This window comes from Acanthochromis polyacanthus, chromosome 8 (assembly GCF_021347895.1).
Source record: "Acanthochromis polyacanthus isolate Apoly-LR-REF ecotype Palm Island chromosome 8, KAUST_Apoly_ChrSc, whole genome shotgun sequence".
NCBI lineage: Eukaryota > Metazoa > Chordata > Actinopteri > Pomacentridae > Acanthochromis > Acanthochromis polyacanthus.
Window position 1 is genome coordinate 30,376,721 of NC_067120.1, and position 16,302 is coordinate 30,393,022.

The 16,302-nt window shown below is 39.4% G+C and overlaps 1 protein-coding gene across 1 annotated transcript in view; it reads left to right on the plus strand.

The window, feature by feature from the left end:
• Positions 1–16,302, plus strand: part of hsf4 (heat shock transcription factor 4) — a 28,868-nt gene that overhangs the window by 2,873 nt on the left and 9,693 nt on the right. Inside the window, exons 2-11 of the mRNA XM_022204704.2 lie at positions 2,424–2,532; positions 2,633–2,760; positions 4,273–4,397; positions 8,750–8,825; positions 11,263–11,330; positions 12,803–12,902; positions 15,056–15,174; positions 15,309–15,536; positions 15,671–15,788; positions 15,898–15,963. Of these exons, the coding sequence (XP_022060396.1) occupies positions 2,424–2,532; positions 2,633–2,760; positions 4,273–4,397; positions 8,750–8,825; positions 11,263–11,330; positions 12,803–12,902; positions 15,056–15,174; positions 15,309–15,536; positions 15,671–15,788; positions 15,898–15,963 (1,137 nt within the window). The remainder of the gene's footprint in view (positions 1–2,423; positions 2,533–2,632; positions 2,761–4,272; positions 4,398–8,749; positions 8,826–11,262; positions 11,331–12,802; positions 12,903–15,055; positions 15,175–15,308; positions 15,537–15,670; positions 15,789–15,897; positions 15,964–16,302) is intronic.

Below are 16,302 nucleotides of genomic sequence, written 5' to 3' on the forward strand. Positions count from 1 at the left end.
TGATGCACCTTACTGGCAAAAAGATTTATCATTACATCTACATTTAACCTTTCACATGAAGAAATTGCAAGCAGCATCAGTTTCTAAATTAATTTTAATCACATTTTTAGGATGATAAAAACAGACACAATATGTTGCGCTTTGTTTACTCTGTTTCTTTGGTATAAATAGTGCAGGACGGCACAGAGACAAGGATTTAGTGATAGAAACAGTTTGAGGGCGGCGTCTTTGTTCCTCTTCGAAGGGACAGAAACACAAACAGATGCCGTCCAATCCCGCAACATCTCGAGTTAAAGAGCAGCATCAGCTGTTACGCTGTCAGACTCTCAGGAAAGTGAACATAAAAGACAACAGCAACGCCTTAGAAGAAACATCTAAGCTTCTCAGCTTTCACACCAAATGGCGTTTGTTAACTTTCTTTAGGTGTAAATAAAGTTTGTAGGATTCTTCACACAATACTGTTTCCAAAGCCAACAGTTGTTTTGTAAGTCTGGGTGAGAGAGCGTGATTCATCACTGAGAGACGGAAAAAAGTCTGATTGGCTGACTGAGCTGAAACTGGCAGCTGATGAATAGATTTTGCACTGTGGGAAAAATATATTGAATTCTTGCAAACCTCGTTCACTATTCAGGTAACATTATTTCAAATGCAGTATCCATCTGTTTGTAGCAGAAATGGTTTACAACATTTATGTTGCAGTTTATCACTGATGACCTTTGGGTTTGGTCACATTAAATGTCCAAAAGTCATGTTACGTCAATTGATGTGCATTAGAAACATTATTCACTCTCTTTATATGGTGCTTGCGTAAAATACAGAATAACAGGGATAATGCATAATTGCTGCTTTTTCCAATTTCTCAATTACTATTATCTATGCAGTAACCATTCTGTCTTTCAGTCCTCAAATCCAAACCAGATGCTTTATTTTACCACAGTCAGGGGCTTCTACCTGGACTTAATAGATTATAATTAAATTATTTATCATATTATGCGTTTGTCCTTCACTGCTGCACACCACGAGTCAAAACAGCACCTGAACAGACAGAAAAGGGACCATAAACTACCGAGAGCCCTGCTATGTAAATCAGGTCTCTGAGGCCATGCGCCAAAGGAATCACACTCATTTCAGGTTAATTTAGAGAAACTGTTCTGTTTGTTTGTTCACTCATGCAACAGAGTAGCCTCTGAAATGCTGGTACTGAAATTACATGTTTACCAGTTTGCTCAAACTGCAGCCATTGGACTTCTCATGGGTCTTTTATTTGGACATATATTATAGTCTTCTCTTGTCTTTTTGAACATATTCTTACATGCACACTGGACGTGGAGCAGCGTATGTTCAACGATCATATTTTTAACAGGAAGATTTAAATAAACAGCAGCTTTTTGTCTAGTTTTCTGCAGCAGTTCTGCACCCTAAGTAGCATCTGGAAGCTTAAAGGCATTAGAGGAGATTTAATTTCCTACGACTTTGAACGTAGCATGCGCATGCGCACATACAACCTCTCTCTCACCCCCTCTAACCTCCCCCCTCTTAACATTTATGAAGAAACGCCCCCCCCCCCCCCCCCCCCCCCCCTAGAAACTTGCGTAGGACTCGTGAAGTTGCCTTTTACGGCTGGGTCCCCCTGGATCTTTATCTGCCATTATGTAAAAAGAAGATGAGCAATAAAAGTCGCCAGCTAACTACAAAGCTATACCAAAGCAACACATACAGAAAACACATAAGTCCAAGGCGTACGTAATCTACGTAACTAGGCCTGAGCTGGAAGATTTTTGATTGACAGGAAAGGGAGCAAAGCAAACGCCTCGGTCCGAGTACGTTGATTGGCTGATGTTTTTTAGGTCCTGCCATGTCCACAGTTATTTTTCTTATTTTTTTATTTTTTTAGAAACCATACATACAAGTCCACTAAAGGTCAGTATATTCCTTTTATGTGAATCAGACAAATTAAACAACAACAAAAAAAAGTCCTCCGTAATGCCTTTAATTCAGTTACCTCTGAGCAGGCAGCAGTTTGCTGAAAGGTACACATTTGCACTTCTAACAGCATCAATTGGGTCTTTTTCTTAATTTATTTAAGCTAATGAACCAATAACCAGCTGATTAGAGAACATATCAGGTGGATGTAAACGCCTTCACATAGTGAGTCTCTGGTTTCCTCTCATTACCTGTCTCAACTGTAAGTGTCTGAAAAATGGGAAAATGTCCAAAAAATATTCTAAGATACGAATTAACACTTTGTCAGGTGACACTCAGAATTTTTGCTTAATATTCAGACTGATTTTGGGTCAGCCCTACATCAAGATTAATCAGTTGCATCACTGTAAATACTAACGTCTTCTTTTCACAGAGTGTGAGTTATCATTTCCAAATTCTGTAAACTAACTCTACATTCTTGACTCTGCTCTCTGTCTCAGACTGGAACCAGTTTTCATGTGTTCGACCAGGGACGTTTCGCAAAGGAGGTTCTGCCGAAGTACTTTAAACACAATAACATGGCGAGCTTTGTTCGACAGCTCAACATGTGTAAGTACTTTCCTTTTCTCTTTACTTCTCATTCCTCTCCTTGTCCTCTCTTTATTACAGCGTTTATTTCTTCTTTGTGTGTGTGTGTTTGCTCTTCTAGATGGTTTCCGTAAAGTGGTGAACATCGAGCAGAGCGGACTAGTGAAGCCCGAGAGAGACGACACAGAGTTCCAGCATCTGTACTTCCTGCAGGGTCATGAACACATGCTGGAACATATCAAGAGGAAGGTATGGAGACAAAAAAATGACCTTAATATAATGTAGATGAGCTTTATACTGCTGTTCTGAAGGACAGGTTGAGTACACATGTGACTGAAGCATGTAAATGTTCCACCAACTATCAGCTTTCCTAAGCCAAAGTTCAGTAAACACGTTTCACTTGGTCAATCCGGTTTTATTTACGATGTCCAAAAACACAGTTTCACAAACAACAATAGGACGCTGCACTTGTTTTTTCCACCTGTGGTGAAAGAGAATTTCTTTTAAAATTTTAAAACAAAATCCCATTGAGTAGCACTCAGGATTTCAATGTAAATTTCTTTTTTTAACTAAATTTTTTATTTAAATTACATGTTTTATACATATTTATATGCAGCTCAAAAATGGACAAATGAGAACAAGCACATAGTAAATACAAACAAATATACAATTCGGCATCACGACAAACTCGTGACATCATCGAAACCCACATAAAGAGGAGAGTTACGTTTGAAGATAAATTAGAGAGCAGCAAGGGGTTATGAAACATGTTAAAATATGCAATCCAGACTCAAGTATCATGACATCTCCACTTTGAATTCACACAAAAACATCTCCCCTAGCCTGTTAAATGTTAAATCAAATGAAATTAAAATAAGCAATAACAGGAGCCCACAAATTCATAAAGGAAGCTAACTTCAAATGGAATTTTGCTGTTATTTTTTCCATTAAATACACTTTCTTTAATCTCTCTCTCCATTGGTGGAGGGTGGGAGGTAGTGGGGCCAAGTTATCATTTCAGCGTCAATTTCTAGTTGAAAACCAGTTAGTATTCAGTTAAAAACCTCTTTTTACCCACTTTTCAGCCTGCTTGAATGCTTATGCAACATCATTGTATCAAAAAGCACAGATTTCTCTCATCCTTTGATAAGTAGTTCAGTTGTAGGTCATAAAGTGTTGCAACTCTTCTGGATATACTGCGCTGGATGCAGATTTGTCTTAGAACAAGGAGAGTGAACTTCAAGAACACATTTACTCTTTCTGAAAGACAGAAGAAAGAAATGTTGTATGAAAAATTGCTACAGTAGTTAGTGGAACAGATTAGAACTGATGTGACGTTATGACTTTAGCTAACGATAGAAAAGGCAGAGCTTTGAACTAAATAGTCAGTATTACACTTGCAAACATCAGCATATGTGCTTTCCAGTTTGCTCTTATCATAAACTACAGCTGATGCTCATTGTAAGTCAGTTTTGCAGAAAATATTTTTGACTTGAATGGCACCTGATTAAAAAAAAGATCGACAAAGTCACCACAATTCATCCTGATGGGAATCTGAATGTCTGAGCCAAATTTCATAGCAATGATAGTTGTCAGCACAGTTTACTCAACAACAGAAGTCCACCTACCTAGTGGGAAAAGAAAAGGTCAAGGGACCACCAAAGTCGTTAGGATTCTACCTCTGGGGAACATGAATGCAAGTAATAGGTTAAAAATATCACTAAAGTCTCTGCTGACAAGTGCTGCATTTCGTGTTCGCAGGTGTCCATAGTGAAGAGTGAGGAGACCAAAGTTCGTCAGGAGGATCTCAGTAAACTGCTGTATGAGGTTCAGCTTCTCAGAACACAACAGGACAACATGGAGTGTCAGATGCAGGACATGAAACAGTGAGTGCAAAAGTCTCTCTTACCTGCAGTTTGTTTTCAGAATTGTTCGTTCCATTTGGTCTGGGATGAGGGGATACAAAGTCCAAAGTACAGCAAGTCTAAGCACTGAGTCCCATGTTCTCTATTTTTAAAATTTATGAAACTGCCCATGTGAATTTATTGTAGTATCATTGATGACGTGAAGTCAATCAATTATCATCAAAGTGCCCTTCAGCAAGGCATTAATCCCAGAGTTGCTGTCATGTAGCCCAGCATCCAGGGTTATAAAAGTCATTGGTAGTTCTCATGTTTGACTAAGATTGGACCACTGGGTGTTCAATTTGTTTCAGCTGGTTGTATGTTAGTTGGTAAATTGCAAATTTGTTTAGGTATTTTAACCCTTAGATGCACGAGTGATTGGACCCTACACTCTTCTGTAAGTGGGTTAGAAAGGACCCATATAAGAATGCATGTGGTTTTATGCTACTTTTGTCACACACAAGAAAGATTTCATGTTTGAAATGTGTTCATTTTTCACTTTTTTTTACAGATTTTCAAGATTTTGATAATTGGGAAAAAAAGAATATTACATAGAAGTACAATAGAAGAATGTCAACATGCATTTTGTTGACATCTTTCCACTCTTTTCCTCTAGCTGTTGCTACTCTCCATCCCTCATCACCTCTTCTATGATATTAGCAGTGATAAAGAGCTTAGGGTCATAATAGAAATGTCCCAATTTCTTTAAAAGTATTGAAGGCAACTTAAAAATTGAAATGGAATGATATCAAAGTGTATTTTTTGAGGAATAGCTGGAAAATGAAAAGATATTGGAAGAAAATGACCTCACTGGGTCATTTTTGACCCACTTATGCATCTAAGGGTTCAAAGGTAGTGTGCAAAATCTCCTGACACAGGTCCTGTATTACTCCAAAGTTTTTAGGTCCTGCCTTGTGAAAGGGCCCAAAATGTAGTTTTAAGACCAGGATTAATATATGCTTATGCTGAATTAAATCACCCCAGTATAAAATGACACAGAGGAAACATGGAGCCAGATATTATTCACGACTACTGGTTAGTCTGTGGGTATTACATATGCAAATCATTACGTGAACAGTCTCCTGCGTGCACACTTGGCTTTAGGCTGTGTTAGACAGACAGCTGCATCTGGCAGGAGGCTACGCAGGTCAATTAAAACTTGCCGGTGCATATTCCTGGTAGATTATTTTGTCATCCAAAGTCTGTAGTTCTTAATTTACTTGCTATAATGAAAGATATAGTGTCCGCCACTGTGATAACCTTCCAGATTTATTAAAAATCCAGTCCAAATGTAGTGTGACACCTGTGGAGTGTTTTGTTAGTGGAGAAGCTTTTGAAGTCATGGATCTGTTATTCCAGCTGGAGACACTAGATTCTATTTCATATCTTTCATAGGCATCTGAAACAATGTGCTTTCTACCAACAAAGCCCCACACATAGTTTTAATGCAAAGCTGGTTTCTGACAGTGACAGAGCAGGGACCTGCTTGAACCTAAACTCATGCACAGGTGCACAGGTGGAGCTGGGCACCAAAGGGGCCCAACAGCCTTCATCCCTCAGCCTGGGTACAGCTCAGTTCGGTCAAAGTGCCATACATAAGTAAATTAAAATGGTCAGATCAGTTTGACTTGTGAAAGCGATTCATCTTTTTGCCTCATCATTACGAATTCTGTGTTTAACGACATTGGAGACATGTTCCGATTGAAAATATTTCACAAACAAATTGGTGAAGCATCATTCAGTTTAAAAGTTAAACTTGTCCACTGAATCACGCCTTTGTCGTCTGGATACAGCTTTGTATGGGTAAATTGCAACATTTTATTTTAGCTTTGTCATGATGCTTTACAGTTTCCAAATTATCCGCCCCTCCACCACCCTGCTTTTAACCATTTTCGCGGGGACAGTGTGAGCGGCCTTTTATTCCTCTTCCTAACTTTGAACAACTCACCCGGTGGATGGACTGACTTTATCTCTGGAGGCTATTGTTGCTGAAAATAGCTGCCATGTGTCCATTGTGCGCTGCTGGTGCTTTGTGCTCAGTATTGTTTGCTAATGAGAGGGGAGAATGTTCACCTGCTCACCTGACTAAAACACACACACACACACACACACACACACACACACACACACACACACACACACACACACACACACACACACACACACACACACACACACACACACACACACACACACACCGATAACGACCGACAACATTCTTAGAAAGGATGCACACATGTCACGTGTACGGTTATGCACGTAGGCTTGGTCAATATTCCACCACAGAAGTCAAGGTTTTGTACTTTGTAATTGTGTTTTAAAATTGCATGAAACTGTAGTTCTGGCTTCACAGAGTGATTCACCAAAAAGTCAAGAAATTTCAGACTGGATTAATTAATTAATTACAAAATATGTGGATTAATGTGGAACAAAATAAATTATGATCCTATGAGCAAGCCGTAAGTTTTGTATTAATGATAGAGATTTCTTTTTTGTTCTTTTTTGCTGGTGTGTGTTTGGCATACAAACAGGAATGTGTCAACAATACAGAATGAAAACGATGCAGACACATATGAAAATTCTGCCACAGAGTGCACCATTGGATATATTCAGCTATGTACATTATGCATTACCTGTGCAGGCAAATGTAATCAAAACTATGCTTTCCATAAATGTTTTTTTTCTTTCTTTTATCTTTTTTTACAAGAATAGTTCTTTTCTATCGTGGATCTGAGCTGACCTTGAAATATCGAAATCCAGTCTAAATGCAAATGCATATAAACATGAAGATGAATAAATTTCTGTAAATGACTCATTCACAACAGCAGGACTGCAACTGACAATTATTTTCGTGGACGATCAATCCCTCAAATTATTTTCAGTCAGTAGATTGGTCTATAAATTGTCACTAAATGTCAGTCAGTGTTACCCAAAGGCCAAGATGATGTCCTCAAATGTCTTGTTTTGCCCACAACCAAAAGATATTCAGTTTATTGTCATAGAAGATGAAAGGAGCAGAGAAAATATTCAAATTTAACAGGTTGGAATCAGAGAATTTAGCCTGTTGTCTCTTTAAAATAAAGTTGATCAGTCATTTTAGCTTTACATAATATGACTGGAAAAGCAGAAGTGATTAGACGGTCAGGTATAGTCAGTTTACATCAGAACCCTTTGATGTGCAGTGTGGATCAGGAGATAACCTCTTTCCGTTGGATTTGGGTCACTTTTGACCCATGTTGCGCATCCAAGGGTGAATACAGACGCTGAAACCACAATCTCAAGTTGCAGAGAGCTAATTCATTAATGTCACGGACTATGGTACAGCTAAAACTGGAGTGAACCGACCATGAACACGGTTAATGTTCAGGCACTCGGCACACGTTCTCCAGTTTAATTGCCTCTTTGCGTAACATTTTAAGCTTTGGACTGCTTTTACACGCTGCTAAAAGTCTGTCAGACAGTCATCAGCCTCTGCCTCCAGAGATCCCAGTGTGGGACGACTCTCCAGGCACCCAGTCCTCTGATGGTACTTCTAAGTAGCACACTGGGGAATCAGCCAGGTGGTGCAATTAGCAGCCAAGTCATTTGAATCTGCGTTGGTGCCTTCGGCGAGACAGCCAGAATAACTCGGCCAGCTCTAAATCTCATAAGAGAGGAAGTCAGAGAGCTTTTGTGGGCCAACTGTGTCGAGGCAGTATGAAAACATGCTACATACATGCAACTGGCAGCTTTCTGTGTTCTCCTCAAAGAGTAAAAGCAGAAGAATAAAACCACTCTTGCTTTTGAGATGAACCCATCCTTAGTGGTACTGTCTGTCACAGAGGACAAATGAATCAGTCTTTTTTTTAACACTTAATAGATGTGACTAAAGGTGAGCAGACTCCTTAGTGTCAGTTCAGAGAGAACTACATTAAAACACCTTAGAACTTGAATATAATACCACAATTGCTCGGATAAGAATGATTTGTAGAGTATTAAACTGTGATTCATATCTAGAAAGCAGAAATAATATGGCTCTACCTATTTTTTGTCAGTGCTAATCAACTGCAATGCACATAGGGGAAAGGTAAGGTGGGTACTGGTGATGATTTAAAAAAAATCATCTGTATATTGTATTTAAAAACACACTTTTACTAATTTGAAAATGACTCACAAATCTGAACAAATTAAGGATGCCTGTAAATAAAGTTATATTCAGATCATCTGATTTTAAATAGATGGCAATTGAAGCGAATTTTACAAGAACTCAGAAATCCTGCTCAACATGTCTTTTTTTAATTTATTGTTGTCCGTGTTTGTCCTGCTCTTTGTGATTTGTCTCCTCCTGTTTGCAGGCAGAATGAGGTGCTGTGGAGAGAAGTGGTTTCACTGAGACAGAACCACACACAGCAGCAGAAAGTCATGAACAAGGTGAGTTAGTGTGTCTGTACGGCATCAGCAACAAGCCTTATCCGTGTCAGAAAGGCCCATTTTGCATGATGATTATTTATTGCTTTTAAACTTGAAGTAAATTTAGTTGAATCCTGTTTTTACTCAAGTATTGTTTTTATTTTAAGTGTTTTTACTGTGTGTGTGTGTGTGTGTGTGTGTGTGTGTGTGTGTGTGTGTGTGTACTTGTTTCTGCTATACCGGTGGGGACTTTGACCTGACTATTTGCTATAAAGGTGGGGACTTGTCTTACGGTGGGGACCTAAAATGAGGTCCCCACGGGTGGCAACACCGTTTTCTTGGCCATATTGTTGTTAATAAAAAATGTAAAAGTGCAAAAACGTTTGTTTAGGGTTAGGCATTGATTTGGTGATGGTTAAGGTTAGGGTTAGGGTAAGGGTTAGGAGTTAGATATGAATGGGAGTCAATGGTAAGTCCCCACCGGTATAGAAAACAAACATTAGTGTGTGTGTGTGTGTGTGTGTGTGTGTGTGTGTGTGTGTGTGTGTGTGTGTGTGTGTGTGTGTGTGTGTGTGTGTGTGTGTGTGTGTGTGTGTGTGTGTGTGTTTTAAATGGCAATTAGAGATATCGGGCACATTTTCCAGCAGTTATAAAAAACTTGATTGTCATTAGTTGAATTGCTGACTCTTTTATCAGTGTTGAATATTTTACTAGGGTACAACTGTCTAAGACAGCAATGTTGAGGCAATTTATTTTTTAAAGACTTTATTCAACAAAATGCATTTTTAAAGAGCATTTCTTATTTCAGTGACAAAAATATTGCACAAATATTGACAAAATTGTCAAAAATCAATGCTGTTACAGGAGGTTATTCCTCACATTATGATTTCATTGGCACCCCAGATTCTTCCTCGTGTGACTCACAGAAAACCGACCCAGGAATTAGCCTGACTCTTAAACCATGTGAGGACATCTGGACCACATACAGCACCTAACCTTTGTTCGAAACCTGCAGTGATTACAGCCCGAGGATTAACTTACTATGCACAATGCAAGAACACCAAAAAAATCCAGACAGGCACATTCAGCAACATTCGATTTGAACATTTCCTCTTGTTTTTTGGCTGGTGTGACGCACGGCAGCTCATTTAGTTTCACCATCACAGCAGGAGCGATAAAGGAGCATCAGCGCTTTCACAGCACATTGAAATCATTAAAGGATGACTCTTTATGCATCACAATATTTCCTCTAAACTTAAAACGCTTTGAATTTTCACACAAGTACATCCGGTTATGGGTTTTCAAACGGAACAAACTCTTTATTCTTTGTTGCTCTGATTTGTTTGTCTTACAACCGCAGTTCCAAATTTAGTGTCTTGAACACGATACCTGCTAGTTTACGGGTCATGCAGCTTGTTTTAATTTGCTCAGACTCCTAACTTTTTATGGTATTTGGGACAGCTTTTTTTTTTCATTTTTGCTGCCATGAAATGTCAGATATCAAAGAGCACTTGATTTAGCTTTTATTTAGTATTACTGCTATTAAAGATCCCATCTGGTGAAATATTTTTTACCCTTTTCATGCATCCATATTGCGCATTTATATGCTTGAAGACACATCATGAGCAAACTAATCTAAATCCACCTACAATTACAGCCTACAGATGAAAATCTCAAAAACATGGATTCAGACTTTCAGGGTTTCACATGTAACAAATCTAAAGAACCAAACCTGTCGACGTACAGTTTAATTATTTTTATACAGAGTTGTTTTATAACTTTATGCACGGTTGAATTACTTCAGTATAACAACATGACAGTGTGCAGTGTACAGTAGTTTTAAAGAGTTGAAGAGGTGAGCTGGTGTGTTGAGCTGCAACGAGTGAATGGAGGCAGAGGAGTTCATAGAATTCGCAATAGAGTTATTTTTACAGAAAAAGAAAACATGAGAATATGTATGAAATCTGCAATTTTGATACATAGAAATAAGGGGTTTCATCAATGAGTGGAAAGGGACTTTAAAAGTAAAATTAATAACAGGAATGAGAAGACTGCTCTTCTCTTCTTTTGATTTGTTTTACAGCAGTTGACTTTAGAGAGACAGTTTTTTCCTTTCTGATTATTGAGTTAAAGTGAATGAAATTCATGATATTGCAACCTCATGCTTCAAATATGAAACAGCACACATCATTTTGTAATAATTAAATTTGATTAGTCATGTATCAGCTTTGTTTGTCAGTCATATGCACAACCCATGATTAAAAAAAAACAACAAAAAAAGAAATGCACAGAAAAAATAATCTCAAATCATGTGTTTAGGGCAGCTCTCTGCAGTTCACACCCCGCCTTTTCGTACTTTAATGCTCAAGAATGGAAACACGGCACCATATGTGTGATTTTTTTTTTCCTCCGTGTGTGAGGATGCTGATTCATGCTGTGCTTTTTCTCTCTTTGCCAGCTGATTCAGTTTCTGTTCAGCCAGATGCAGTCCAACACACCCAGCACTGTGGGCCTAAAGAGAAAGCTGTGAGTACACACACATAAACACACGCACGCACACACAGTGGAGCAATCAACAAAAGTGAGACAAACAGGGCCACAGTGGGGCAGAGGGAAGGGCTGGCTCAGCTGACAAACTGAACAATCTAACTCAACAAGCGCTGTGAATGGAGACAAGTGCTGAATCAGTCAGTCAGACTCACATGCACACACACACACACACACACACACACACAGAGTGTGAAGGCAGAGCAGAGTGCATGACCCTGCTGCAGCCTGTGTGTGTAAAACGCTGGTTCAGCTTTGTTGCTGAGAGTGAACAAGGCCAACGTGAGAAAGAAAAGGCATGCTGGGGCACAAAAACACCAAAGAAATGTGCATTTCTGGGTCAGGAGTAATGATTTACAGACACTGACGCACGGCTTTCTTTCTTTCACACACGTCCTGAGTGTCCACAATCTGCGTTTAGCGTCTTTGTGCTGTCGACCACCTCTCATGAGTCATTCACTCCATCACGTTCTTTCCTCATTTCCCATCACATATACACAGTCTGAAAAGGTGCCTAAAAAATGGAGAACAAACGACCAAAAAAAGGACGATCATCAGCTACATTAGCAGCTCAGTGGTGCTTTAAATATCAACGTCAGCAACAAATGCTAATGTGTTTTCATTAGAAAATATTAGCACATTGATGCACAGCTGTGTTTGTGACTAGGGTTAGACAATTAATTGAAATATTAGCAAAATTGCAACATCAAACTGGCAGGAGCTTCAATTTTGAACATGTGTCGCAACATACTATCATTATCATTATAAATCAAGCATGCAAATCATATTCCTCACACATACAATAACAGGCTTGTTTACTGCAGCAAATATAACATCATCATGTTATTATTTCAGTGGGAAAAAATTTGTTATTCCAACTGAATTTTCCACTATCTCAGTTTAGCATGTTAGCATGTTGTTCACAAAGCGCAATAGAAGTGGAAATGCCGTAAATTTTGCAGTTATTTAGTAATAAATTAAAGTTTTTGGGATCACCAAAGTCTAAAGATTAGCAATCTGTCCATTAACTTTGAAGATGTTGCAGTCTGCCAGCTGTTCCCGAAGCCCTGCTGTTCTTAAAGTGGCTAAAAGTTTATATGCAAACTTACTGTCACAATATCTGGTGGAATTTTTGTGTACCATCATGCGCAACTGAGATATGTCGTCATGCATTTGAAATTATGTGACAGTGACATTCACATTGATAATGATAAAGACAGATTATAGAATAAACAGAGAAGTTCAACATTTGCACAATTCAGCACCCTCAAAAACAGGAAAGATACCAGAAATAAATTGAACAGATGTCCGCGTCAGTACTACTTCCATCTGTAATGGGTTCTACGTTGTAATTAGTCAGCACTCTGGTGACTGTGTTCCGCTGTCATTGCCTCTGTAAAGCTGTTATGAGTCCAGATGTGTAACTGGCTGACGACTAATGTTCCCTCCAGGCCTTTAATGTTGGACGACGGCTCTCCCAGCCCTCCTGCCTCCAAGTTCAGCCATAGTCACTCGATGGAGTCCATGCACGAGCCCTTCTACATCCAGTCGGTGAGAAAACACGCAAGTTAGATTCCTAATGTCGAACAAATTTCCACCTCAAGTCCAGTGAGGATGTGTTACAGTTGTTAGATCTTAATTCTGGTCATGTATAGACTGGTTTATAGACTCCCCCCCCTATAATATTGTCATTAATACTCCGTTGCCTTCCTCAATGACACATTTTGCTCCAAACTTTAATTAGTAAACTACTGTGCTGCTCCTGACCTTCCGCATTCAGCACAAATGATGCTGGCAGCCACACCAGCTCTGAAGTTACTGGCTGGGCTTTCTAATTGCCATGTTGGGACTTTTTCTTCAAAGTCATTTGATTCAGCAGACATCACTCCTTATGCAGAAGTAACTACATTCATTAGATCTAAATTTAAAGCTTACTTGCCACATAATTTCCCTTGTGAATATATTATCTGGACATGTGTCTCCTCTAACACCCCGGTGCCAGCTGTTATGGTAGATAAACACTAGAGGGAAGCAATGTGCAGTGACAGATCTGAGTGGCTACAGATATGCTCTACAGTTAGAAAACTAGACCTTGAATGGAAGTGAATTGACTATTTTTGTGTTTGCCAAGGACTGTCACATAAGTGTTTCACTATAAAGCGGTAAAGCTAAAGAAGGTTTAGCAACCTCGTACCGAAGAGATAAGAAGGTGGAAATGCCTTCTTTTTATGCATTCTACTACTTGTATGTACATTTTCCCTCTAAAGCAGCTGTAATGTTGTTAAAGTCACCAAATTTCTCACTGATTGACAGCAATGACATGGTCCAGCTCTTCATTTAATCTATATGATGATGACACTTGTGCAAAAATGATGTGCAGCATACATTTGTGGCAACCAACCTCACCGGTGGGACGTGTGTTGTGAGGTCAAAGCTAAATATCTTATGTCAGAATGTTCCTGCACAGACCATACATGACATCAGATGTACACTCTGTCTTTGCCTGAGCTTCAAACAGAGAAAGGGTAATGTTCACGTCAATCAAAGGCCGATCTGTCAACTGTGAATATTAGTCTTTATGCTTGCCAAGGTTTCGAATTTGTTCTTAAATCAATGCAAAGATGAACCTGCAGTCTAACAGATTGTCATTTTAGGGTAATTTTACCAGCTGTGATGATGGTTAGTGCTGCACTGCTAAACCAGGCTAATAAACTAAATGTGTATAGCTGTTTGCGTCTTCATTTTCTGTAGATAGGTGTTGTCTCAACTGATTGACAAAGATGTCGTTTTACACCAGAGTTTGAAGAAGTTCTCAGATATTTTACTCATGGAAACATATCAGTACCACAGTGTATAAATACTCTTTTAGAAGTGAAAATCAGGCATTTAAATGCATAGTGCATACTAAAGTATTAGCATAAAAATAAAATCAAGTACCAAAAAAAATCATCATGCAGAATGATGTATTTCAAAATAAAGGACATTATTGTTGCAATAATGCGTTCATCACATTAATCTTAAAGAGGAAGAAGATGATTTAACTGCTTTTTCAGTTTATCTATTGGGTAGCTTGTGAATTTCCCCTCACAGATCAATGAACATTTTTTGTTAATCTTTTGGATATTTTGTATTATTTAACAAAGCATGCAAAGTGACTAATAACTAAAGTTATCAAAAAATGTACTGGTGTAAAAATCCATGATATCTGCCTCTGAATTATTGTGATGTAGAAGTAAAAGGCAGGAAAAATGGAAACAGAAGTGCAAAAATTGTACAGTACTTGAGGTAATGTATTTGGTTACTTTCAGTTGCTTTTCAAAACGAAAGGATTTCTCAGTTATAGAGAATCTTATAGGAGCAAAAAGGTGCATTTAAGGCATTTTTTAGCTAAACCTAGTTGTGCAGTTGTTTGTTTCTATGCTTGAGTGCATTTACTAAGTAGTGATTGAGCTGCCTTTGTAAAGGCCTGCAACTAGTTGAATATGGTGTTTTTTCAGGAAATCTTTAAAAGATTAAACTGAGTTTGGTCTGAGAGTACCAAGTATGTTAGTCATTTGCTTTGTAGGACAGTAGGCCTATTGTAAACATGTGGTGTTACGGTACTACCCACAGGTGAGCAGCATAAAGTAACCATGAACAGAATCATAATAGAGCTTTCCTGGAGTAAGAAACGCAAAGCAAACACATCTTCTCTTCGCCCTCAGCCATCCAGTGATACTGCTTCCTGCTCCACTAGTGGACTGACAGGAGGACCAATCATATCAGACGTTACTGACATGTCTCAGGCCAGCATGGCTCTTCAGATGCAGCCTGATGAAACCAGGTGAGTGAGGCAGTAAAATATGATTATTTTCTGCAGTACATCACAGTTTCTATCACAGTGTATTATGTCATAATGTAATATTATTTGGGCCCACAATCATGACTTCTGACACACAGTATTGACTCTGCTGACAGGGAGAAGTGCATGATGCTTATTAAAGAAGAGCCCGTGAGTCCAGGTGTAAGAGGAGGAAAAGGAGGCAGTGTAGGAGGAGGAGAGGCTGTAGCGTTGGCCTCCTCCTGTGAGGTCTGCTCCTCCGAACCCCCCATCCTCCCCGTCGCAATGGTCCAGTCCGTTCTGGAGGGGAGGGGCTCAGCGGCCTCGATGGGGGAGAGGAGGAGTAAGAGACCCGCCCTGGACAGGTAGGAGCTCACAGGTGGACATAGAGGATTTACATTTGGATGTTTGCACAGAAGCAAAACTGCACAATGATGTAAGAGGTGTGCGTGTCTATGTGTGTGTATTTCATATTGCATTTTACCGTGTGTGTGTGCAGAGTGGAAGTTTCAGACGCGGTGGAGAACGTAGATATGAGCCTGGAGGAGCTGCAGCAGCTTCTGCTCAGGAGCCATCAGCAGAACACTGTGGAAGCTGGAACCAGCGCCGTCATGGATGTCAGTAGATCTGCACTCTACATGAACACACGCATGAAATGTCAAACTGGCCAGCTAGTGAACTGAATTATTGCTTAATACTGATCAGAGTGTGTTTACTTCCTCCTAGCCTTTCAGTTTAAGCCTGCCTCTGACTGAGTGGAACTTCACAGAGATGGAGTCCAACCTCAAATCAGTAAGTCTAACAGTGTGACTTCTATAGTCTGTAGAGCATAATCATGCTACATGCTGGCAGGTTCTCTTGTTTCACTGCTATATCGAACAACATCCCCTTCCTTATTATATTACTCCCTGCTAATTGAGGATTTTAATGATATCATAGAGGACTATGGCATAAACACAAGGCTGTCAACTCTCTGGTTAGCTGAAGGTCTTCTGAAGACAAAAGGACTGCAACTACTTGGGGGGGGGGAGCAGCACTGAGCATGTCTTGTACTCTCCTGTACTCTCCCTGGCTGTGGCAGTAACGTCTGTCCTCTGCAGAATCGTCTTTAAACCTGCAAATTGACTTTCT